The 27,655-nt window shown below is 36.1% G+C and overlaps 1 protein-coding gene across 1 annotated transcript in view; it reads right to left on the bottom strand.

Moving 5' to 3' along the window:
• Window positions 1–1,475: 1,475 nt before the first annotated feature.
• The window catches only part of IL1RAPL2 (interleukin 1 receptor accessory protein like 2), a 529,352-nt gene continuing 503,172 nt past the window's right edge, over window positions 1,476–27,655 (bottom strand). The window contains exons 7-9 of the mRNA XM_029929680.1: window positions 22,482–22,625; window positions 15,884–16,054; window positions 1,476–2,173 (exon numbers count right to left, since the gene is read on the bottom strand). Coding sequence (XP_029785540.1) covers window positions 1,476–2,173; window positions 15,884–16,054; window positions 22,482–22,625 — 1,013 coding nt within the window. The remainder of the gene's footprint in view (window positions 2,174–15,883; window positions 16,055–22,481; window positions 22,626–27,655) is intronic.

The raw sequence follows: 27,655 nt of genomic DNA, 5'->3' as shown, positions 1-27,655 counted from the left end.
TTCTCTTAAACATTTGAGTTTCACATTTACAATACCTGGGCAAATTCTTAATCTTTACTGACTGTGTATATCTGTCTTTATTATATTTGTTCAAAAACATGATTTATGTACCATTTGCAAAATGGAAGAATCAACCTTGATTAAAAATTGGCCCCCACAGGCATTTTGGTTGAGATCACACCAAAACTGATCAATTGGAAAGAACACAAAGTAGCTATCCACAATAAACACTAAAATAGGGGCACATTCCTTATAGCAAATTTATAATATTTTAGATCGTTTCCAGGGATTTTCTGGTGTGGTACAGTCACAGTCATTATGTGAGGGTGGAGAAGTTTAGTCTGTAAAATATACTCTTTGAAGCACCAGGAATAGAGATACTTCTGCAGGAACCTTGCACACATGGCCAAGCATATATTATGTATGTCCAGAATAGTCTGTTTCACAACTACATTTCAGATGAGAATGGCTTCAATTGCTGATCTACCACTAGTAAACTTGAATCATTCAGCATTTCATCTCAGAATATTGTTGTTTAACTTCTTTTCTACTGCTGACACTTGCAGTCAATATTTATTTAAACTCAAACTCCATTGGTGCTGTAAAAAAGCAGGAAGATGCTCGCATCTTCATATAAAGTAGGTCAAGAGACTATTTGGAAAAATATCCAAATGTGAATTGTTAGGAAACAATAAAATTTGCATCTTAAAATGTGTTTTCAAGTTTGTAAGAGTTTTTAAATCGGCAAGAAAGCCATTAGGGTTCCTCAAAATCATCTTCAAAGAACTAGCACCCTCTCTATTCATTTGCTAAGAATGCATATTGTTTGCCTTCCTACCAGTTTGCCTACAGAAGATGTACTGGCAAGTACAACACTAAGCTGTCATATTAGCTTCTGATTTAGTACACAGAAGTCCATTATGTTGAGGAACTTCCAAACATTTCAATACCATTTTTTCTTAACTGGTCTTCCACTACATACAATCTTCTAATTGGGGTGCTTCAACACTTCTTTCTTGATAATTCTGATTTTTCAGTTATTCTGTAGAAGTTCTCTTTCCCCCTTATACTTAGTTCAGAATTTTCATATGCAATTAAAGTCCTTAAGTTTTCCTTATTTCAAATACCATGTTAATCTGAAATATACATAAATATGGGGAAGATACCTCATCTACTAAGTTTACAGTCCAATTAATATCATATAACCTACTCTAAAGCAACAGGATATTTACATTTTTATTTTCAGGAAGAAATCAAACTACACATTGAAACAATGTACTATACTACAAAAGCAGGTTCTTCTTTCCTCTCACTATTCTGGAAATGTAAACACAAATATTAAGTACAAAAGAGATTCTGTGCTTTTCACTCTGAACACTTTTTCAGCACCTCGGTGTTATAAGGTGTACTTTAGGCTTGGCATAGCAGAAATTCTGTATGTTCACATCGCTGTTCAGAGGATGTCAGAGTTTTCACTACCAAATATCACTGGTGAAGTTAATCTCTTTGGATGATAAATGTAACAAAGAATTGTTCCTATGAAATTCCTTCTTATCTTTCAGGGCATTATTAAGGGGTAGCTGTCCATTGAGGAGCGTCAGAGGCAGGTTGCAATAAGTGTGGTAGTTGCCTAAGGAAGGTACTGGCAAGGTGGTGGTTGGCATGTCATGTTTATAACCTCTACAACAGTGTCTCATTTGCATTGAATCTGAAGGGTGGAAATCGCGGAGATCAGCTTGAGATGACACCAGAGAAGCTGAGGTACTGGTCATGGCAATAGAGGGAATAGGCTGGAGTTCTCCGAAAAGTCCTTGTTCTGCAGAGTCCAGAACATGGCACTGAGAAAGCATTTCTTTTTTCTTGGTCGGCATTTCATATACTAATTGCTTCCAAAACTTAGAATTTAATTTGCTGCTTTTGGGTCCCTTCCACTGGATTAGGGAAAGAAGTTTGATGCTACGCTTTAGTGATTCCACTTCCTGGTGATTCACCTTTCCTCTTAATTCTGTACACTCAATCAAAATCACTTTGATTTCTCCACTGACTAGTATATTATGGAGTCTGCTTTCCAATTCAAAAATACTCCATCCTCGTCTGAGAATATAGTCTGGAGTTAGCACAATAATAAGTCTTCTGCTTTGCTCAACAGATCTTGTGAGATCTTCAATGTATGCTACAAATCACAGAAAGAGACAAAGAGTAAAACAAAGACATTTCCAGTCTGTAATTTGCACTCTAATATAGCAAAAAGCCGGGTTTTTGCTAAGGTACGTCACATTTTCTTTTCTTGTATTGCACATTTAGAAAGTTCATGTCTTTAAAAATAACAATGAAAAAAAACCTCTGCTTATAATACTCATTTTCTTTCCCCTCATCATTACTTAGTGTTCTGTTGACTAATACAAACTCTGACTTCTTTAGAGCTTAGGTGTATTTAAGTTATTTTTATTTATTTAAACATTTAATTCAAGACAGGCTTCCAGGTTAGTACTAGAGGTGAACAAGTAATCATCAGATTGATGAAAAGAGAAATGGAAGTGTTTAATGAATGAAGGGTCGCTGTACTTATGGGTTGGATTTGGTTTTTACTCTAGTTTTAAACTGCTAAATAATTGGGGGGTTATGTGTATGAACTACTTCAAAGATAATTGTGATAGAAATAGTCGAAAATCTTCTGGAATCATAGCTATGTTTCTCAGAATACCTTTTGTTATTTGCAGTCTTAGGTTCCTGATTTTGCCCTTCAAATTGAGAGATAAGGAAGTGGTGTGTGTGTGTGCGTGCACCCATGGATTTAATTTGAACCAGTTGTTCTTTGTTACAGGGAAGAGGAAGGGGTGAAGTTAGAGGTGAGGGATGGTGCAGAATGAACAGTAAAGGAGGAATATATCATTTGGGAAGTCTTTGTCCTACTTCATGGAACAATTCTGAGAATGAAGTGAATATGTTATAGTCCTTTTATGGTAGAAAAACACTCAACTAACGCTAGATTGATTTTTCCCGTAGAATAATCCTTTCGTAGTCATGCTTCCTAAAGTCTTATCCTCCAAAAAGTGAAACACACACATGTTAACAAATAGAGACTTGGACAAAGGGGCGGCAACAGAGAGCTGTCTTTACTAAGCAGAGCACAAGGCCTTGTCTTATGTACAGTGCCCTCTAGCAGAAGCACTGCTTACAGAAGCATAGCAACATTTGTCACTGCAAATCTGCCCAAGGTTACAGACTGCTTTCAAGGAGTCACGTCCAGTACATAGTGTGGGGTCACCAAACAACCCAGTACAAGTCATTTGAAAAGAGAAACTTATTTTACAAATGCATATTTTACAGATATCTCTATTTTCCATGGTTTTATCTCTACCACTAAGCAGCAAAAACACTTTCACAAGTGAAAATGAGTAAACTTTCTACACAGCCTATTGGGAAACAATTTTTTAAGAGATACACATTGAAATTGCCCATTCAACAGTTTGTGGTTACTATTGTTTTGGTTTTTACTTAATACGTTTCATGACTTTCTCATGCAGTGGTACAATGAGTATTTATAAGGCAACATGTAGGTGGAGAGGGAGCCTCAAGAATTTAAAGAGATTAGTATTCTGGAGAAAAATTAGCCTTGAAATCTGTAAAAAAAAAAGCAAATAAAATCAATAAACAAAGCAAAATAAAAACACCACACAAGCAGCAATGGGGAAGTTATCACTCTGTAATTATCACTTAGAGAAATGGTGAAACAGAATGGAAGGAAAGGTAGAAAGTTTCCATAGAGTGGAAAAATATCCCAATGTATCAACAGTTCTGACTCTTCATTTTCTTCCTTTCTTCCTGCTCCCAAAAAGAAAGAAGTTATGTGAGAAGCTTCATCATTATAAGTTGAATCTGTAAGATACAGTAAAATAAACTATCATGCATCTTTCCCATTATTCTTTTCACCTTTCCTCTACACAAAGCAAAGCAAAACAAAACAAAACCCAAACCCAGAATTATGGCATAAGTGTAAGAGTCCATGAAAATACAATTTTCCCAGGTAAATTATGAGTTAATTAATTTAAGAGGAATTCCTTACAAAATAATTTACCAAAGGGTTATTCTGAGTAGTAGTATTCTCTCATTAATTGCAGCTTTTCATTTAATTTAATAAAATGATCTATACAAATCTTGTCAGGAGCACATCTGTCAACATAAACTATGCCTCTATGAGTAACCCTTTTTCTATGTGTTGGGATGTAGTCTAATTTACTTTTTAACTCTACTTTTAAAATCTAAAGGTTTATCTATCTATACATATCTCTACTTAAAAAAAAATTACAACCCAGGAGTCTACAGTCTTAAGAGAAACTATACACATATATACTAAATAATTTGATTGGGATTCATGTGCTTTGGCTTTTGCTATCCCTTTTCTCAAATGGGAAAGGGAACAGGGTACAATTTTTTCCTCAATTCATCTGTCTATTATAGCATCCCATTTGACAGCTAAGCCAAATGCAACATTTAACATTTTGGGGGCCTCTTAGAGATTCATTAGACAGAATTTACATTTGCTTCCAGAAAGAATGATTGTCAGGACAGATCCCACTATGCTCAGCTGTGCAGGATGTGGGTGTTGAAGGGAACCTTGGATGGAGGGAGTGGTCCCTGTCTCCTGCATACTATACTGGCTGTGCTTATCCTGGCAAAGCCTAGTGGAGAGGTGAGGCAACCATCCAGATTATTCCGGCTGAAAACCTGCTGTGGAAGAAAAAAAAGCCTGAATTATCCTGGTTTGCCCTATGTATACATTAATCATATGCACTGGAGTCAGTAAGTCAGTACATCAAAATTTTCCCTGGGTAGACACAGCACAAGTGTCCCAAAGAAAACATGAGCCATTTGCTTGGGCCCTGAATTTTGTGTTCCATTTCACTTGGTGAAAAACCAAGTGGAAGTTTTCAGATGTGGAGCCCACATTTCACTTCTTGGGATGGTGATCAGTGGCTGGGCAGCAACCTCAATGGTTGAAAGCAGCTGGGGAGGTGCCTCTTAATACTGCCTGGCTCTAAGGAAAAGGAGAGATTGTGCACTAAGTTCCATATTCTGGCTCTCTCTCTGTTTTCCTCTCTGCTTTTTTTCCTCCACCCCCACCCCTTGCTCCTCTCTACCTCTCTTTCTTTTTCTGTCCTTTCTCCTTCTTGTCCTCTTATCTCCCTCTGCTTTCTTGCTGACTCTTTTTTTCTGCCTTTTCCTCTCTTGTTCTCCCTTTCTCATCTATCTCCCTTTGCTCTTTCCTTCTTCCCTTAAATCTTTTCTTTCTTTCTCTTTATCTTTGGGGAAAAATACAGGACTTAGCCATCATGGAAAATATACATAAATTAACAAGCGACCAAACAGGTAGAGTTAACATTTTTTAATTGTGATCCTTAAATATGGAGTTTTTGCTGGCTTTTATGCAGCAAGTGCCCCAAATAATTTCCCTCTTATTCCTAGGTTGCATGTCTGCAACCAGTGACTGTGAACTGGAGCCTGATCCAGTAGGAACATATCCTATTTTTCTATGGTCTGTGAGCAAGGAATAATTTTTTAAGGGTTGTAAAAAAAGAATACGATGTAGCAGATACCATATATGACCCACAAAACCAAAAATATTTACTATCTGGACCTTTACAGAGAAAGTTTTCTGCCGCTGAATTACAGACTAATCAGGGTGTTTAGGTTTGGAAAAGTTCCAAATAAACTAAGTAAAAACAGGTATCACGTTGAGACATTGCTGGTGCATAGCTAGTGTAATCTCTGACAGGCAGTGGTGCTTGCGATGGTAGGGCTGTGGTTTTGTGCGGACACTTTGGAAATCTTCAGAAACCATTTCAAAAGCTTGTTACCAAGAAGAGATAATAAGGAAACTTTTAAAATAATCCCTAGATCCACAGCACACATGAATATTCATTAAATCTTGCCTTGACTTATTCAGGCAAACTTAGCAACTAAGTATCAGGAATCCCTCAAAAGGCTCTTTTTGTACATAAAAAATAAAATATTCCTTAAATAAAAGGTTGTTATTTCTTTGCAGAATTTGATTTGAAGTAACTTATGAATGAAAGAAAAGACTAAAGAGCCCTGGGTCTGATAGCCTTCTGCTTCTCTAGACAAGGCTGTGAAACTACACCAAATTCTCAGACATGAAATAAAGCTAGTTACATTTCATCTATTTGTGATCTTTACAATTGGTAAAGAAAATATCCCCATGAACATACTTTTGATAAGCATGTTTAAGTTGGTATAAATTCATTTTCCACAGAAGTGCAACTACAAAGAAACATTTTTCTTTTGTGTATTTGGGAGTTGACAGAGATTGGAAAATATTGTAAAAAGGAAATACATTGTCACTAGGCCCTCTTTGGAATGTGTACCTAGTAGAGAAGTGAAGAAAGGTCAAACCAATAGGAAACATGGAAAGTGACTACCTACAACCATTAAAAGGAAAGCAAATTCTACTAAAAAATCCTTTCAGGGGCAGTTGTATAAACCAAAATTACAGTGCATTTAGAAAAGTAGAATTAGATCTACAAAAGTGACAAAAGCAAAAAAAAGTAAACTGAAGAAATAAATAAAATAAAATAGAAGCAGAAAGAATGGCAGTACCAAGAAATTGTTTCTAATGGGAGGTATTTACTTTCCCAAAAGAACTCAGTATTCCTTTAAACCTCAGGCCCTGAATCGTACAAGGGAGAAAAAATACCTGCATTTTACGAATTTCCATGAAGTGTTGCTATTGCCGACTATCCATCTGATTTATCAAACTAATCAATTAGCTACTTGTAAATTATCTTTGTGTTCACACTCTTACTTATGTCAGGGGCAATTTTTTTTTTAAAGTCGAAAGACAAATAGCCTGTGGACAAAGACATGATTTGCTATTTTTCCAGGTTCAAATAATAGTAGTTTGATATGCTTAAGCCCACAGCTATGTACATCCCTTATCAGTTAAACAGACAAATCATCTGGTAAAATAGGATGCATTAACACAGATACTACTTCATTAATTTTTGGCAAATATTACCTAACTAATAGTTATCAACAGTGGTATTTATAAAGCCTATGGATTAATGTATCAAGAATTAAAATAAAGATTTAATTTCTAAATTGAAATTAGAAATGAGGATTTTTTTCATAAAGAGAGAGAGACAGAGAGACAGAGAGACAGAGAGAGAGAGAGAGAGAGAGAACATGTGTGCAGGCAGGAGAGGGGCAGAAGAAGAGGGAGAGAGAGAGAATCTCATGCAGACTCCATGCCCAGCACATAGCCCACCGTAGGGCTTGATCTTACGACCGTGAGATCATGAGCTTAGCCAAAATCAAAAGTCAGATGTTTAACCAACTGAGCCACCCAGGCATCCCAGAAATGAGTTCTAATTGGTTGAGAGGATCCTTTCCATGACTGGTATAGAGAAGCCAGGAACAATAATATAGGTTTTCTGTGCATTAAAGAAAAAAATGTATTATTCAGCACTCTATATTTGGGAAAAATTATTAGCCCTATGGTATAACTAGAGGCATACAGTGAGGTACTTTATAATGTAGTCTCACTGAGTACTATCTGCATTTTAAATAATGATGCTTAATACTAACTTATTGAAAGAGTTATACAGGTTGATAAACTGATTCTATCTTGGCTGATATTACCAAATATTTGGGTCTTGATTCTGCCTGCGGCAAATGTAAAATTCTGTCTGTGTTGTCTGCCACAAAGATTGAGGGTATAAAATTTTTATTAAACTAGGGGTGTGTGTGTGTGTGTGTGTGTGTGTGTGTGTGTGTGTAAAGGAGGGACTTTTGAAAAAATTTTTAACGTTTTTTTTTAATGTTTTTAATTAATTTTTAGAGACAGAGAGAGACAGCGCAAGCAGGGGAGGGTCAGAGAGAGAGGGGGGGGAAGGGGAGAGAAAGAGGGAGACACAGAATCTGAAGCAGTCTTCAGGACAGAGCCAGATGCGGGGCTCGAACCCACAAACCATGAGATCATGACCTAAGCGGAAGCCAGACGCTTAACCAACTGAGCCACCCAGGTGCCCCAATATTTATTTATTTTTGAGAGACAGATCACAAGTGGGAGAGGGGCAGAGAGAGAGGAAGACACAAAATTTCAAGCAAGCTCCAGGCTCTGAGCTGTCAGCAGAGCGCCTGACATGGGGCCTGAATCCATGACCATGAAATCATTACCTGGGCTGAAGTCAGATGCTTAACTAACTGAGCCATCTAGGCACTCAAAAGGAGAGGCTTTCCAAACAGTGTACTTACCCTACAAAACCTTTCTCTACCCACCCTTTCAAGTTCTTGGCTTGATAATTCATAGACAGTTCATTGGGTTAAATGTTTTGGTAAGAGTTTTTTCTCTACTAACTGTTAAGTATCCTAATTAATTTTGTTTGATACGTCTATTGTTGGTTAACATAGATTTGCTGAGACCTTGTAAGTATACCAAACTATATTTATTCACAGTGTTGACTTTGAAGATTATATTTCTGGTAGTCATTCCTTTACTTTTGCTATTACATTTTACACATGGGTGGGTGGTAAAGCACGACAGTAGGCAAAATCTACTCTGGAGTATTGTCCACATCTCTAAATTCTTTCTCATTTCTCTTCACCTCTTTACCAAGAGTAGAGGTAGGTAAGGGAACACATTCAGAGAATATTGAAGAAAAGATAATGTGGAGAGTTAGCAAAAAGTCTGCAAAATGTCCTTCCCCTTCTCTTTTCTCCCTTAATCTCATATTCTGGAAACTTGTAGACACAACTAATTTCAATCAGTTCAATCATATTAAGTATGGAACAAGACTACTTGCTCCGTATATTTTCTGTGGCTCCTTTGTACTTACATTTTATTATGGTCTTCTACTCTTTTGTTTAAAGGTGCCTGTTCTTTGCACCACTCAAGCAGTAGATTTCTTGATAGAAACTCTACACAATTCTTCCTTAACCTCAAACTTTCATGAGAAACCTCAATTCAATGACCTCAGTACATTTTTTGGCATATTGGGGTACAGCTCCCTTTCTCTTGACTCTAACATGAAGGGAATAGTGGGCATATCTAATTTTATTCCGTGTGAGTAAACTGCACACAATGTGTTAAATTTCCATGGTTGTGCTTGTCACTCCAGCTTCACATTTTTTGGGTCACAGACATCAGATTGCCTAGAAAAGGATTTTATTATTCCTCGAGGACAATTTAGTCAAATGGTGTCCAATATGTCCAGCTATGAGAGGAACTATTGGTAATGAGTATTTACAGATCCATGTACAAAAAGGTTTTTTTGCATGCCTCACTTAAAAGTGACTAGGATCATCTGACACCAGATATATTTTCCACTCATTTGTCAATTCATTATCAGCACAATCACATGCTCACTCAATTACTCCTTCAGTAACACTGATATTTGAGGCCAAATTCATAAATATAATTTCAGCAGACATAGCTGATCAAACATATGTATGACAATATTTTAGTTTACTAATGTCTTTCTCTAGTGCAATAATACATGAATAACTCACATAGAGATTTCCCTAGTCTTTCTATGAATAGAAGGAAAAATTGAAGTAAAGGCTTTTAAAGAATTTTTTCTCTTCAAAGTCCTCTTCAATATTTATAGATTTTTTGAAAGCTTCAGCCAAACTGGCTCAATTTATTATTGTTAATAAATATTGCATAAGTATTTTAAGTAATTTGATTGCTTTCTCTTAAAGGCAAACAAAAGCTACAGGATTGGGTTGTTTTCTATTTTTATTCTTAGAATGCTATTTTCTCCATCTGATCAGTAGCCCTCTGCCTAATTCAATAAAATTTTATATTTTTATGTTTTTTAATCTCTGCAGAAACACCGAGAAAAGACGGGCTAGAGAACTGAAATGGTACTCATCCAAAAATGTCCCCAATTTCAGGATCTCAATTGCACAGCTGGGTTCTATTGGTCACATGTCAGCTTCAGAGCACATCTGTTCATTCCTCAAGGATCCACTAGGCCCCATGAACAGAATGTGCTTTACACCACAAACCCCAGCAGCTGCAAGGGTGAGAAAATCTGTACTTCTCAAGTTTGTGTCTCCAGGCAGTTTGAGTAGGGTGGGTGTTTTCTATCTGGTTTCTTTTGGTTGCCTGTCAGTTCTGACATTCAGATGCCTGTTGGCAACAAAGTTGCTTTTGCTATTCTCAGGACAGATGTTTCTAGCTTAAGAAGAGACAAACCAAGTTTTTACTGAAAATTAGAAATTCTTGCCACATTCAGGAACCAAACAGAAAATATAAAAAGGATTCTGACCACAGGCTCAAGAATGGAAAGGTAGGTCACTGTCAGGAAAATAATTTCCAGATCTGAAGCCTTTCAGTTTTAGCCTTCAAGAAAAATATTTGTGTCAAATCTCCCATCTCTGCTGGTTCATGATGACCACAGGATACTTCCCAAGTAGGGCATGTGGTAAGGGTACAGAAACAACCTCATCTTGAAAAGTGACATCTTTTTATCGAAGCTTTTTGAGAACTCTTGGTCATTAGAGGAAGAGACAGAGAGACAGGGAGATACAGAAAAAGAGAGACAGAGACAGAAGGAAGATGTGGGGAGGAGTCCCATTCATGTACTTTTGAAATTGTATGCATTGGAAAGGTTGGGATAACATAAGATTGGTGCAAAAGGAACTGAAGAGACATCAAAAATGAAGACATTAAACATTAATGGGTTAATGTCATAGGCCTCATTAATTTCATTCATAGAAAATTATTGTTGTAGATCAAAGATGGTATTATGAAGTCTGCTTTTATAATCCTCAAAGGCCTCATTGCTAGTTTTTGGAGGAAGGTGTAGTCTTGGGTCAACATGTTTTAAATGAGATGTGAGGGACAAACATAGCTTATAATATTGTAACTAGTTTTTCCCCCCAGGAATGTGTCTATATTTATATAGCATAACCTGTTAAATCTGTACCAATGGCTACAAATACAGACCACAGAACCTTCTTTAATAACACACATACACTAAGTCCAAAATGTTCTACTCTGTCATTCATGTGTAAATCAAGTATATTATTCATATACTTCATCGACTTCCTGAATGCGTGCTAAAAATGCCAAGGAAAAACTCGTTAATCGTGACATGGTGACTGCTCAGCCGGCTCTGAAATGTTGATGGAAAAAGAAAAATTGTCAAAGGGCCTTTTTAACAACTTCTGCAGGTTACATTCGCAAATCGGAATTCAGAGAACATGAATTTCCTCATTCAGGAAGGAAGGATTAAAATCAAACACCCTCCAGTGGTTGCATCTAAAAACTGCATAGTTGTCCAAAATGGATTACTTGTAAAAGGAGTCTTCTTGTGTACCGTTGGGTATCCAGGATCCAAGTCCCTTCTCAGTCTAATGGTTATAAAATCTCAAAGAAATTAAAATTATTTTCTACGCACTATAAAATGTCTGCCATCCTAGTGACTTCTAGGGTGTTTTTCTGTTGTTCTTTAAATGTCAGGGTATATTAGGTGATAACTTCTATCATCTCTTATTCAGCGTGTTATAGTCCTCAACTCAAATCTTCTGGTTTCGATTTAGGAAATACAGCTTATATAAACCTTACACTCTATGGTCCAGGCGGGTGATCAGGCCTGTCTTTGATACACCAAAAACAACTAATTAACTTTAATCAATTTAGCCAAACAAATAGTTATGTCAGTGCAGTGTAAAGTATTCTACCACCTGTTTGGCTAAATTGACACAGCATGTTGATTCATTTGACCTCTCACATCACCAAATAGACTATATGGGAGCATTAAGAAGACATAGTTTGGGGATGTATCTCTTTGACCCTCATGCTGTCTGGGTCTGACTCTCTCCTATGCACAATAGCTTCTTCTTTACATAATAAGCCAAGTGTCATCTACTGAATCTTAGGTGAAGTGGTTCTCCCGTATTCCATGTTGTCTCCATTCTCCTTTCTAATGTGCACAATAGTAAAGCAATATTTCCAGTTGAGATGAAAGATAATCAGTGTTGACATACTCAGAGATGAAGAGTAACATTTTTCAGTCACTTGGTGGAGTTGATAAAGACTGCCTATTGTGGTGCTAACAATTTTAGAATGTAAGAAGACAGGTCAGCACCACACTGAATCCTATTGAATATGACCTAACATAGAATATGAATTTCACTATGGTAATGATATTACTTTAATACAATTAGGATATTATCACTCTAAAAGTTGCTTTTGCAGAATTTGTACATTTAACAAGATGCTCTTGGCAACATATAAAAAATAAATAGTAATATAATAAAGCAAAAATAGTAAAGAAATGTTTTTAATTTTTCATCTATATTCAACACCTTGTAGGTATTCTTTCTAATTCCAAAAGATAAAAGCAATATATTCATTAGCTTGTTTTTAGGACTGGGACTATTCCTATGAATTACTCATATTTTTTTTCTTTCTGTAGAAAGCTCCTTTTTAGATTTCACACTCTTCTGGTTAAAGGAAAAAAATGCCTTTTAGATACTGTCATGCAATAAATTAAACCTTTACTTATTTTAGCTTCATTATTTCCTCCTGTTTTAAACACTTTTCAAACAAAACCAAAAAGCATATATGAAGCATCCAATAAGCTCAAGTTTTCTGCTAGATGATGACAAGAGTATGAGGATAAATGAAATACAGTCTTTGACCTCATGGACATTACAATCTTGCTGGCTAGATAAGATATAAATAGATGGACAAATATATAAAATAATAAAAGAATGTAAAGTATCACAGGAGTAAAAAATGTATAGGCCAACAAGTGACTATGTAAGGTGAACTCTATGGCTGAAGAAATTATTATGGACTTTTCACAGAGACAGTGATATGGAGAAGAGTAAATAGAATTTGTAAAGATCTAAAAGACTAACATGAACAAAAGCATTACAGGGACACACAATGTATATCAAAGGCACAGTTTGAGTAGAGTGAAAGCTATAGGTAGGGGTAATGGTAAGAGACAAGTTTAGGAGACCAGGCCGGGCTAGCACCAGACTACAGAAGTGTGTGGGGAGCGGCAAAGAGCTCAGCTGGCTGGATTTGTCACTCCCGGAGGGGAGTTGCAAAATAGGCAGGGGAGCGCCACTCCCTGCCAGAGGAATAGCCAGAAGATCAAAGATCAACCACCTGCAGGCAGGGTAGTATTCAGCCCCTCAGGCGCTGTGCTAAAACAATTTAGTCCGGTTCCTCTTTTACTCCAGTCTTAATCCCTTGACCCTGTTTCCTAGCAACTGACCTGGGTCACTGCCTTGTTTTCCCCGCCTTGAAGGCTTTATAAGGAACAGTTTTCTCAATAAACGCTCTCTTTCGCCTGATCGGATACCTTGTGTTGTGTCTTCACTCTCTGTGCGTCCCTTTTCCTGCCCTTTTTCTCCCTCCCTCAGGAAAAGAACCCACTGAGGACTCTCCGCCCTGCCGGTCGGGCCGGACCTGCCGGTCGGGGCAGACGAGACAGGTACAGCCCAGAACGCCGGGACGAGCGCTCCCGGACCCGGCCTCCGGGTTACGACAGAAGTGTTTAGCTAAGGGTTATTGATTTTATCATATAGGGAATGGTGAACAATTTAAGGTTGAATGTGGGAGTGACATGAACAAGGATTTGTACTTGTTAGTGGAAATAGATGGACGAGAGGAAAAATAGGGAAGGTAGAGAGTAAACAACATTGTAGTAATGAAGGGATTAGGACTATACTAGAATGGTAGAGCTGAGAATGGAAAAGATTAACGAACACTGGATTTGGGAGAGAGATACAGAAAAATAAATACGACTCAGAGGTATCAGCAGTTTCTGTGGGGTTCAGGCAGTGTAGAAGTGGTATCTCAAGTCATGAAGATGAAGAGCATTGCTGATTGAAAAGAGTGGAAGATCATGAGAAGGGGCTGGGGAATTATTACATTTGTGGTGCAGAGAGGTAATGGAACAATAAATATTGTCTTTGTTCCTTCCTATACACGTGTAAGTATGCATATTCATGTGCACACAGAAGCAGACATACATGCATTCTGAGAAAAGAGATAAACAACCAAAACTCAACTGTTTCCAGTTGTCTCCTGTCAGTTTAGTGGCCTTAGTGGACTGCTGATAATCTGAATAAATGTTACTGAAGAATAGCATAATCTAGTAGAGTGAAAACCAGAGTCAAAGAGATCTAGGTTCTAATCCCAGCTCTACCATTTGCTAACTATCTGATCTTGGCTTTCTTTTCCTTTAATTTTTAATGTTTATTTTTTGAGAGAGAGAGACAGAAAGAAAGAGAGAGAGGGAGATACAGAATCTGAAGCAGGCTCCAGGCTGTCAGCACAGAGCCTGATGCGGGGCTTGAATTCACAAAATGTGAGATCATGACCTGAGCTGAAGTCAGATGCTTAACCGACTGAACCACCCAGGTGCCACTGATCTTGGATTTCTTTAATTATTTTCTCATTTGTAAGATGAGTATAATAATACATGCTCAGTTTACACATAGGGTTATTGTAAAGATTAAATGAAATTATGTCAAGATATTCTATATACTGTGAAAAATGGAAAATTTCAGCTTTTTAATTTTGTTATTATGTGTGTAAAAATTACCATATTCTGATTTGTAGTCACATTTTATTTTTTATTTAAAAATTTTTTAATGTTTATTTATTTTTGAGCACGCGAGAAAGACACAGAACGTGAGCAGGTGAGGGAAAAGAGAGAGAGAGAGACACAGAATCTGAAACAGGCTCCAGGCTCTGAGCTGTTAGCACAGAGCCCGACGCAGGGGCTTGAATTCAAGAACTGCGAGAGAATGGCCTGAGCCAACGTCAGAAGCTTAACTGACTGAGCCACTCAGGCACCCTGTAGTCACATTTTAATCCCCCCTCTCAAGGATATTAATATAGACTCATACGCAAATGAATTCTGGAACTTTTAATTTCCCTCAATGGCATTTTAAGTTCTTTGAGGGCAGGGATCATATTTTTGGCTTTTCTGTATTCTGTTTACAGTTTATCCCGTACAGCACTCTGAACATTAACAAGAACCAAATATATATTTTTACTTGAACCTGAATTTATTCTAAAAGCTCAAATATAGCTTTCAATATGTAGCATAATATAAAAGTAGCATTCAAGTCCACATAGTCTAGAACTTCTTTAAAATAATTTAAATACACAGTGAGAAAGTGTGTGTGTATATATATAGATACACACATATATATACTATACCCAGTGGCCTCGCATATCTTTTCTTATGTGGATTTTTAAAAAATGTTTTATTTATTTTTGATACAGAGAGAGACAGAGCGTGAGAGGGGGAGGGTCAGAGAGAGAGGGAGACACAGAATCTGATGCAGGCTCCAGGCTCTGAGCTAGCTGTCAGCACAGAGCCTGACGCGGGGCTCGAACCCACGAACGTGAGATCTGACCTGAGCCGAAGTCAGAGGCTTAACTGACTGAGCCACCCAGGCGCCCTTATGTGGATTTTTTTCTTTTAATCTGTAAATAAGTAACAAGGCACAAATTCAGTTATTAGTGGCAATGAATGTAGGTATAAGTAGAAGCACAACACCAGAAGACCAACTTTAGAACTGTAATGCGTTGGAAAGATTTTAGCTTATAGAGATATTTTTAAGGATCATCATTTTCTCAGAACACTAAGGCTATATAATAAAAAAAAAAAAACCATTAAGGCACAATTTTAAAACCATACCCAAAATGTAAATGAGAGTGCATTTTAAAAAATTCAAGTGACAGAAAGTCAGAACACTTTTGAATTTAATAAAATCTCCTGTGAGAACAGCTATCTAAATATTTGGCTCTGACATTTGAAGCTTCCATATAGCTTCATAAAAGGCACAAAGCTTTTTAAATACAAAACTTGAAAATACTTACTTCCACTTGGAATCAGGTCTCTTTCTGGGATGAAGAGTTTATATCCATAGTGTTTCTCTAGGACATCTGGCAGTATTTCAAGAGCAAAGTGCTCTTCTTCAGGATTGTCACAGTCTAAAGTATCTTGGTCCACTTTTGTGTAAGACAGATAGGCATCATATTCCTTGTTGTCTTAAATATAGAGAACAAGTAGGTTTTATGTATTAGCAGGTTCTCTTTACATGCTAAAAGTCTATAACCACTAACAAGCTGGAATAAGCCCTATAATTAGTGACTGTCATTAATTATTAGAAAAATAAGCCACATGCCATATTATAAGAAATCTAGAACATTTCAACATAACCTAGTCATATGATATGAACTGAAACTATTATGTAATGGGAAACCTATAGTTAGGACAGAATAAGAGAGAATTATTGTTTGTGACTTTTGGTGACTATATATATTTGTAATGTTCAGTGATGTGTGAGTGATTAGCTCAGTGTGTCTGAATGCAGGACTAAATAGACCAAAGTCATAGATTTGAACCTTTTCTATGCCAGCTGGCTTGGCTCTGTTACTTGGTCACAGACTATACCTTGTTTGCACAAATATGTGCAAGAGATCCAAGATGGGCTGGGCCCTAGAGTGTGGAAGATCAAAATAATCCAGCTTCACTCCTGGAGGCACTACTCACAACACATGCCATACTTCCAGTTGGTTGGTATCATCATCTTCATATACAAAAAGCAGTTCATTACCAAATATTAGAGACAGCAGCTGGGTTTTTACAAGTGTATTGTCTGTTATACTTGTTCAATCCATGGCCAACTAATTTGATACAAGCTTCCAAAAGAAGCCTTTGTTTCGAAATATATGTCCTTCCAGTACTGCGAAATTAGGTTTTCCCTTCACACATTTAGTCAGGGAGTTAACTGTGCTTTGCGAAAGTATTTTTGCTCCTTTTCTGTATTGGCTCAGAGCCAGCATCTCAAAGAGAATATGTAAAATGTTTACATATTTTTCCTTAAAATTATTAGTGAATATAGCCACTTAAGCTATTAGTCCCTTTTGATTTTAGAAAGGCCACATTGGAAAAGTTACAGTGGATTTCAAAATTCCCTTATTTATAGAAAATTATTTTTAAAAGTTAATGTAGTGAGCATAGACAATGAAACAGTATTTATTAAACCTAGTTCTTGCAAATAATAATTTTTTTAAATTAATATTTACTTTCAATAAAAGCACTGAAGTAGAAAAAAGAATTATGACTAAGCAAAGAACTTCCAGTTTTTATTTTTTAAACATTTAACAAGAAAAACATTCAACCAAATTTTTAAAAATTAGGATGGATTAATTTACAATAAAATAGTCAACTTAAAATATCAGCCCCTTAATTTGGGGCCAAGGAGGCCAATAGGTCTGTTTAAACAGCAGAATTGCACAACTGGTATTTTTTACCAATATCTGATGGCACAGAAATATAAAAGTCATACAACTTTCATTGAGATCCTCCCTTCCCTCCAGAGTAGATTTCACCCAGTTGCTTCTTAGCTCAGTACTCAGGCCTTTAAAAATCACCAGTTATATTCTGAAATATATCTACAACTACTCTGAAAACGAGAACACATTTAAAACAATTCTTAACAGAAAACACCTTAACAATTTTGTGGCACATCAGACTGATTAAAGAAACAGCAAAGATGAAAAATAATGTACGAGAATTGTAGTCCCTTGCTTACGGAAACCACCTAAGTAAAATACTTTCCCTAATTAGTTATCCTTGCTTCTTATAATTTATTAGCGGAGATGAATTACAAGAAGCAGAATGCACCATTTTTTGGTTCTTGGTTGTAGCTGCCAGCTTGAGAGTTCATGACCATAAATGTAAAAGCAAAATGTGACCATGCTCACAAGTTCTGGAATAGGAAAAAACCAAAATATCTCTCTTTAAAGTGTTCTCCATCCTTGCTTCCAAGTCAGACAAAAAAATTCACAGCAGTTTAAAGGATAATGAAAGACTAAACATGGGCCCACTAAAATACATACTGAGAATAATTTTACCATTACACTAAAGTGAGGAATGTAAGAAGTCCTGTATGTATGTGCTCCAGCAGCTTACTCTCGAATGTTACTTGGTAATATAATATCCTACTTCTTACAGTCCTCAAAAAATAATTTTAAAAGATGGGAAAACATTTTAGGATTTGCTTCTAAACACATCGATATTTTCTATTAAGGCAGACCCAATTAGAATATAGCTAAAACTGACCAAAAGGTAATTTATAGAATGAAGCAGCCACTCATCTATACCATTAATGATTTAGTTTTACCTACTAAATGATAGGCATATAAAGCAATATAAATACCTTAGGGTAGAAGTAGGTGGAACCCCCTGACTCTCTAGAGATATTTGAGGCAGCATTATATGGTTCTAATTCTAGTAAGATTCCAGTCTTCACCACCCCCACATGAAAGGAACTCTTCTGTAAACCTTGGTTGGGTCACTTTATCACCGAGAAGCAGATGCACATTAAGGATTGCCCTGGATAGTTGATATCACTTGGTTTAAAAATGGGGCACATTCCACTCTTATGCATAAAACACTTGGAAGTGAGATGTTCATAAGCAATGCTAATGTAAGAACCCCCTGGTAATCTCAGTACCTCTGCCCCTGTTCCAATCAAGCTCAGGATACACCTGCAAAGTCCTTGACTTTCTCCAGCTATAATTACTCAACAGGGACTTAGAGCTGCCGATAATACACAGCTGGAAGAATAAAATAAGCCAAAGAACAAAGAGATCCATTCCTATGAACAGAATGTATTTCATTGGTCTTAATGGATGGTGCTGCTTCCTCAAACTCCATAATGTCAGACTATATCCTTGTTTCCTCTGACTTCGATAACTTTTCTCCTTCGGAAACCTCCCTAAATTCAACTACTTATTAATTCATTCAACAATGATTTGTTGAGCATCTACTATGTGCTAGACATCTGCAATGACTACTTGACTCTTTGACCCATCTGACCAGGCCATTAGATTTGTGCCTCCATTGCTTATCCTGATTAAGACAATTGCTCTCCAGCTATGCATAAAGTCACATATTCCTCATCCTTACTTGCTTCACCTTATATTCGAATATCGGCGATGTTACAGACTTTCATCTAGAAAAATATTACTATATCTGCATATCTCAAATCAAGTTATGACAAAGAACATGGATGTCGATGTGTGTTAACACCTAATATGTCTGGATAATAAATTCTACCTAACATTCTAGAAGCATATCATTCTTTGGAAAACTGTTGCTTCTGATTCTAGCCATGTTCCTTTAAGATGAGCTAAAGATAAAGTGCTTATGGTAGCTGGACAGAACAGGAAAAATGCTCTCAAAGTCACCATGTCAGATGTCCCAGAAACTCTAGGATTCCAGCTAGTGAGTGATGCAGATACCACAGTCTAAAAAATGCACTTCACCCTTATGTAGACAGCCAAAAAAACTTCATGAATAGCCACAGCTGTTGCTCCTGGAGACAAGCAAGACGGAAGAGCAAAATCAACAATATGATGCAAATAAGGTTAACAGCAAGGCCTGAACATTGTTTTAAAAGTGAATGGCAATTCCGCAACATCACTTTGCTAGACAAGGCTAATGAGACTTCCTCTGTGTTAAATCATGCTAACTAAGCTTATTTAAAGAACCAGAAAATAGAGCACAATGCAGATGGCAGAGCATCATAAGAAAGAGGACTTGCAGAGTGATCACCATAGGTATGTTGTTCCCAATGAAGAGAGAAGTTATGAGGAAGTGAACCAAACTGTCTATGGAAGAATTTTCTTGTCACACCTATCCTTCCCTGTTTTTAAAGCTCATTTTAATCCTGTTTGCCACCAGGAAGCCATTACTGTTTACAATCTAGTTCTGGGGTTATACTAAACACAATGCTAAATCTTTAGCTTCTAAGGTGCAAAAACTGTGTAACTTTGTTGATTATTATATCCCTAGTGCCTCCTATACTATGTGTGTTGATCCAGATGAAGAATGTAAGTAACTACATCATAAATAATGCCTGCCACATAGTAGACACTTAATAAATACTTAATGGCTGAACAAACCAAAGGTCAAATAAATGAAGCAGTCATTGTTTGGTGGATTAAAATGAAATTAATATAAAAAATGACTAAGAAGTCAAAGTTGGTTGGATTGATTTTATTTTATAAAAATAAGGCAGTTTTAAATAACTTTCAGAAAATGCCACTATAGATATGAATCAAAGAGAAAACATAAAAAGTATGTGGGCAAAACTAAGTTGTCCATAAGATGTAAAAATATTTAAATAAAGAAACGAAAAATTTGGAGGTTATCTGGCTGATATTTGGCATCATGAAACCTAGTATTTCTAAAAGAGATTTAATATTCATCTATTAATCTTCACCACATACCTGTTGACTTTTTAGTATTCCATTCAGCTAGTATAGGTTGTGTATTTCAGGTTTAAGTTTCCATATAAGAATTTAAAATATTTGAATTCCCTTTCCTAATGAAAATCCTTGAAATGCCTTCCTCCACATTACATTTTTCACCCTAAAACAATTGGTTTGGAATCAATACACAATTCTCTAATAGAAATCCTCTAGATTATTTGGCATCTTTGACCACATGGGACACACTGGAGATAGAGACACAAAATGGAATATTTTATCCCTGAAATGTCCTATGATACCAGCATGAATTTAATCTTACCAATATGTACCACAGCTGACCAATTAAGTATGGATTATTGGGTATGGATGATGAAAATAATTAATTATTGCAGATTAACTTAATAACTTGTGTCATCACTTACAGAGTATTGAAAAATTCCTTATAATCATGTCCCAAAACAAATTAATCACAGGAGCCTCACTTTCATGTTCTTTCATATACACAATGCATCATTTACATTCCCAAATGGATACTTTAGCCACTCCTTGGCACAGTGATTTTTTCCTCAGTAGAACAATTCATCTAGTTATTTTATGCATGCAGGTAAGAAGTCAGATTTTTCTGTTTTTAAAATTTTTTATGTTTTTTATTTACTTTTGAGAGACAGAGAGAGACAGCACGATCAGGGGAGGATCAGAGAGAGAGGGAGATATAGAATCTGAAGCAGGCTCCAGGCTCTGGGCTAGCTGTCAGCACACAGCCTAACATGGGGCTTGAACCCATGAACCGTGAGATCATGACCTGAGCCTAAGCGGGACACTTCACCGACTGAGCCACCCAGGTGCCCCAGAAGTCAGATTTTTCTATATTAATTGTTATATGAATAAACTGAGCATAACTGACCACATTTTCGTGTATATTGTTATAGCATATAATTATGGTCAGAACAGCCCTAATCTCTCACTTTGAAACTATGTCTGAACAAGGGTCTGTAATACTTCTAAATGGGCTGTTATAATAGTTAAATAAATACGCTAGTTTGATAAAGAGCATGTATATGTACTCATCAAACAGAATTTCTCTAATTTACTATGAAAACAGTCAATTAAAACCCCCTCATATTATTTACACAATAGAAACTATAGGATCAAAATCAAAGATTCCTCAAAATTTTTTTACAGTTACCACTCTGCCTTTCTTTTGTCACTATAAAAATAAACAAAATTATGAGCCCTTCCCCTCTGGAGAAAGACCATGATCTTAGCAAAACAAACAAAACCTCTAACCTTCATTATTTCAATATGATGGAAACTAAAAATTAACCTTTTTAATGACTTTCAAATGGACTTCTTTTTAATCCTGGCTTACCTAAGGCATGCCACACATGTTTCCAAAACTTACAGTAGTTCATGGATGAGGGCTTTATGAACAAGAAGTGACATGTCATGATTTCTTATTGGTATTGATTTGAAATATGGGAATTTATTCCCTTGAAAAATTAAATCATTTTGAATGTTCAAAGAAACAAGGCTCAATAAAATGCCTTATTGTTATTTCATTCATATGATTTCCAATGGCCTTAGATGGCAAACATAAAATTATAAGCTACATTCAGAATTTCTATCCTTTGATGTCCTTTTTGAGAGTGGTTCTACAATAACCCAAAATATGTGGGTCCAGATTCATTGTGAGCCTTAAATGGAGAATCTCCATAGCTTTTAATCTGTTCCCTAAATTATTGTTTTGTTTTTTTCAGTGCCAGGAATGACTAAAAATGATCTGTACCTGCATTTGAATTTTATGGAGGAAAATAATGGAATTTATTCTTAATTTAATTCTTAGTAAGGAGAAGGGTTTTGACAGCAATTGTTTTAGCTGCTGTTCAACTAATGTCTCCTTGTTAAACTGTATATGTCAAACATATAGAAAAAATATAAAAATAAAATAGTTTCAAAGAACATCCATGTATCCTTTATCCAGATTCACCATTTGTTAATGTTTTCTTTCCTTTGTTCTCTTTTTTGATAAATACATAAAGGTTTTCTAAATTATTTGAGGGGTGACATGCCTTTGTAATAACCTTGTAACTCTAAATATTTCATCATGTATCTCCCAATAATAGGGATATTCTCTTACATAATCACAAATCCATGCCTTTTAATTGAGTTTGAACAACAGGAGAGACCTTACCATTGGTAGTTTCATCACCTCCAAAATGCTGTCGGTAGAAGAGCATTAATTCAATATTGTAGCATTTGTAGATGACCACAAGCAGTATAAGGAGGAGGAATATTGCTCCCAGGCCTCCTGCAAGTTCAATTTTGTAGATTAAATCTGGAACCAACAGAATAAACAGGAAAAGGTAATTAAATCAGCAACATTTGGGATCTTTCCATATTTCTAGTCTGTAAGATGTACAACCCATTCTGCTTTTCTTTCCAAAAGATTCTTACTTAGTACAGTATGTAGCTCTGTTCTCAACAGATTAAAGTAATTCAAATTTTCATGAAATTAACTCTTTTCTAAAGATTTGAGTAATTTTAGTGTTGAAACTGATGTCTATCTAAAACGGAATAATCACTCCCAATTTGTTTTGATTACATCTAGATTTCACATATATATTTCTGTTTTAAGTGTATATTTCAGGGAAGTGTTAGAACTGCCTTTTTCTAGGTCTGGGGCCAATATTTTGTTGTTTCTTTCATCTTACTGACTTATAAGATTACCATGTAGTACTTCTCAGGCAACAGGCCCTATTCTTCTACATGAGAACAGCATCATAAAATTATCATCAGAATCAAAATTTAATGAGCTTACAAGATTTAACTGTTTCATTTAACCCTAAGAACATAATCCAATAGAATATAACCTTGGGAAATTAGCTTATCCACTTCCCCTACTTATTTGAATAAATGACTATAATATGTATATGATATAATATGGCCAGTGGTGCTAAAAGAGAATGAGAAATCCAAGCTAATAACTTGGAATATTCAGCCAAAACTAGGGAACCTGATAGTATCTCTAGGCTGCTTGAGTGGGGCACTCCTAGAACTTTAATAGCTAAAACAATTAAATCCACACATAATGGTAACAGATATCATGTATCCCAGACTCAGGAAATAGTAACTTACCTGTAGCTTAGTTAGTGAAATTAACAAACCTAAGGTGTATCATCAAAAGAGGGGATAGTACCATGACATTTAGAGATATGGGAAGTCAGAGGAGAATTTAGAATGTGAATTCAGCAATGCCTAGAGGATAAATGCTGAATCTGAAAGACATCAGACCAGGGACATATTTTCCCCTGTGGAATAGGGACATTCTTTGATCTTAATGTAATATCAGTAAGATTGCCTAAAAAATTAGCGAAACTCCCCCTGATCTAAATCTGTAATTACCAGGTGACCTTTTTTTTTTTTTAAATTACCAGTTCTGCTTACCATGTTACTAGAAACTGGAAAAGACAGTGACATTCTAGTTTGTACACAAATTGTTTATAAGTTTGGTTGACATCAGTCAGCCTCCCTGTATGGGTTAATTCTGGGACACTGCCATTCCTGAAGTTCTCTTGACAACCAGGTTGTCAGTGTTTCCCTGAGGATGTCTGTCATCTCTACACAGGCTTATTGCCTAAGAGAAATTAGTCAGGTTCATTACGAAAATTAAGATTAAGGGAAAAATAAACATATAATTTCTATTAAGAAGTATATATGTATACGTATATATATGTGTGTATATATATATATATATATATATAAAATAGATACTACAACTAATATTTATACATAAAAATTTTAACCAGTCTATTAATCTATTCTTTGAGTTATATTTTTAGGGCAAGAATCCTTCAGGGAAAATGTATAGATAAAGAATCTGAGACTTGATAGTTTAATTCAATTACTCAAGGTCATACACCTAATAAGTGGCCAAGATCAGACTTGAACCCAGATACCTTAATTTCAAATTCAAGACTTTTTATTACACCATAGTTTTATAAGTATCAGCCTGGAAATTGACAAAAGAGAGCCTTCTCCCTTTTGCTCCAAAGAGCTGTCAGTAGTTCTTCATGAGATCATGTGACTTGCAGTGAATTTTGGTTCCTTCTGTCCTTTTAATTACAAGGAAATAACCTAAAATAACAATTCACTAGGCAGCATGAAGGGACTGAGTAGGTCTCAGGCACTTCACTGAAGAATCCTACAGCTGTAGCAGAGAGGAAAGAGAAGCTCCCTAGAGTCTAGCATATGCAGAAAAGTTGTAGGTTTCATGGGGGAGAGGGAATTTGCTCTTGGAAAGGAGGTGGAGTGATGGAAGAGATGGTGGAAGCCAGAGACAGCATGCCTATCAGGAAAGCCACTGAGTGGAAATATAAAAAGCATAAATAAATGTCACTCTTTTTCAGCAAGGAGTTGGAAAAATGATGGAAAAGGAAAGGGAGTGGGGTTACTGTGAGAGACAAAATATGTTAATAAGGAATATTATGAGGGGAGCCATAATGAATAGGGATGAGAAATTAGAATCTATGTCTTTCATGCCTGATGCAAGATGCAATCATTTTGAAAATAAGCCCCAAAATTTCAGGTAAAAAAATCCTACCACACATTAGCGATGCTTCCTGCCCTCTATATAGAAAGTAGCTCCCCAGGAGCCATTGCCTACCTCTAAACAGGTAGTAAGGCAGGCTTGCTTATGAGACTTGAGTGGGGCTACAATATCAAAATCTTTGCTGATTTTCCCACCATCTTACATCAATTGTGCATTCTTAACAGACAGAGCAATATGATTTTTTTGTTACTCTGGAAACTGACTTTTCTTTGATCTTATGACATTGACTTGATTCAACTTTTTTTTTTTTGCTGTAAAATGTTCATTTTATGTTGTAAATATTTTGGACTCTTTCTCTTTCCATATCTCTGTATCTTCTCTGTCCCTCTCTGTGTGCCTGTCTCTTGTCCAAATAGATTTCAACGGTTTTAAAAGTTACTAAATGGGAATTTTAAAGCAATTTCTATGTTATTTACAGAGTAGAGTTGCTATTAGGTAGGTGGAAGCTTCAGCAATAGGACCAATTTGTGCTCCCAAATAACAGACATTTTTTTCAGCAGTAATTTTATTGAAGAAAATCATGGTGTGAAAAGTACCTTTGTGATTTGGGGGTCACTTTTATAAAAATGTCTTTGAAAGATATTACCTAATGATGGTTGTATATGTTGAAAACTGTGCACTTAGTCTCTGAGACTCAACCAGTGTTCTTTGATTCAGCCCAGGAAGAGCCATTACAAAGGAAACATGCATCTTATAACCAGAGGACAGAATTAAGATGACACTTGGCTTTTCTTTTGTCTTCTATTTTCAACTGCCATTTTCTATCTCATCAGGATCTATACATCTAGAGACATTTCCTGAGAAGGTAAAAGTCATTTTATTTGGACTGTGTCTTGTATACACATCACAAAGATAACAATAGCCAGAACAGCAAATATTTATGGGATTGTAACTTTTTGTAGGCACCCAAAGTACAAGTGTAGTTCTTTTTAACCTTCTTAGTTTGAACCCAACTGTGTCTTCACTTTGAACATGAAGATCAATGTCATAGAATGAGACAAATAGCAGCTGAAACCAAGGGACTACAAAGAGGAAATACTAGAAATGTTTTGAGCTACCTCTTAAGTTGGAAAGCAGGTTAGGAGATACCATCTGAGGGTTTCCTATACAGGTTGGGGGTTCAGCATGGGGCAGTAGCACTGGGAATGAGAAAAGAGGGATTCAGTGATATGCTCCTATTTGTAGTAAAGGCGGTATGTGCCAAGAAAAAATAATTACTAGAATTTCCTTAGCATAAATTCAGTCATGGTACTCACACACACACACACACACACACACACACACACACACACACACACAATAGACTTCATACTGAAATTTTAGTTATAATTGTTGATAGTAGTTCATCAGAGAGTGAGCAAGTGGTAGGTGCAGGTAAAAGATGCATAAGTAAGGATGTCTTGCTCTGAGAAAGCTGGACTTTGTTATTTGGATATATTAGACATGAATTTTCATTTTACGAAAGGCTTTTTCACAGTAAAGATTCATCAGATGTTTATTCATTCTTATCACTTAAGGTCTTTTTAATATTTGACTTATAGCTCATCAGGAAGTTGGTGTTCCATTAATAAATGTCATATTCATATTCTGGGTGAAAAGACTGCAGCCACTGAGGCCAGGCCCTGCTGTGATAAAACCCAAAAGGTTCAACTCCAAAGGCAACATCTGAAGTTTTGCAAGACAAGCCAGAGCTCAATCTGATTAAAAATGTTGGAGCAGGGCCATAGGGCTGCTCGCTCTTTTCTGGAGCTCTACCATACTGTTGAGAGCTCTAAGGAAAATAGAATAAGGGAAAATAAACTGCATTCTTTCACAAAGCACAGTGAAAAATCTTAACTGCTACGTAGTATAGGAGGTGCACACTGGTATAGTGTGACTCCCCAAAAGGTTTTGTTGTTCTATATAATGTTTCCAAAAATAGATGCTCACAGTTAAAATGCAAAAGATTTCATACCTAGTCATTCAACATCATTTGAAAACTCAGAAATTCTCTTATCTCTGAGTTTACATTTTAGCAAGCATGGCAATAATCTACTAGCAGAGTAGCAACTGCCCCTTTAAAGTGAGGCATGTTTTCTCTAGCCTGTGTTTTTTTTTTTCTAAGATCCAACTTCTTAAAATAAAGTTTATTATCGGCCTGGACCTTGAAGTCTTAAAGTTTTTAACCTCCAATCTGGAAAGTGAATGGCTTTTAAAAGAAAAATGCAATTAGATTGTCCAGGGCAAATACTAGTCAAGAGAAAATCACAGATAAATCCTCTCTTTACCAATCTCTGTTATCTGTCCCCACCCTATTGCTCTAGCCCTCTAGGAGGAGTATTTTCACTCAATAAATATTTTTGAGCACTTACTATGTTCTATGCAGTAGGGATACAGCAGTAAATAAGGCAGGAAAAGTCCTTATTCTCATAGAGTTTACATTTGATTTGTGGGAGGGAAGATAAGAAGAAAACAAATATATAATAAGATATCAAATAGTAATAAGTACAATAAATAGAAATAAAGCCAAGCAAGAGAAAAGTGATGGGTAATTCATCAAAGAAGGATTAGATCAAGATAATATGGCGTACACATATATGATGGAATATTATTTTACCTTAAAAAAGGAGGGAAATCCTATCATTTACTACAACATAGATGAACTTGGAGGGCATTTTGCTAAGTGAACTAAGCCAGAGAGAGAAAGGTAAATACTATACTGCATGATGTCACAAATATACTGAATCTAAAACAAAACAAAACAAAACCTGAAGTCA

The sequence above is a fragment of the Suricata suricatta genome, chromosome X (genome assembly GCF_006229205.1).
Source record: "Suricata suricatta isolate VVHF042 chromosome X, meerkat_22Aug2017_6uvM2_HiC, whole genome shotgun sequence".
NCBI lineage: Eukaryota > Metazoa > Chordata > Mammalia > Carnivora > Herpestidae > Suricata > Suricata suricatta.
Note: the sequence above shows the minus strand (reverse complement) of the source record. Positions and strands in the feature narration are given on the sequence as shown.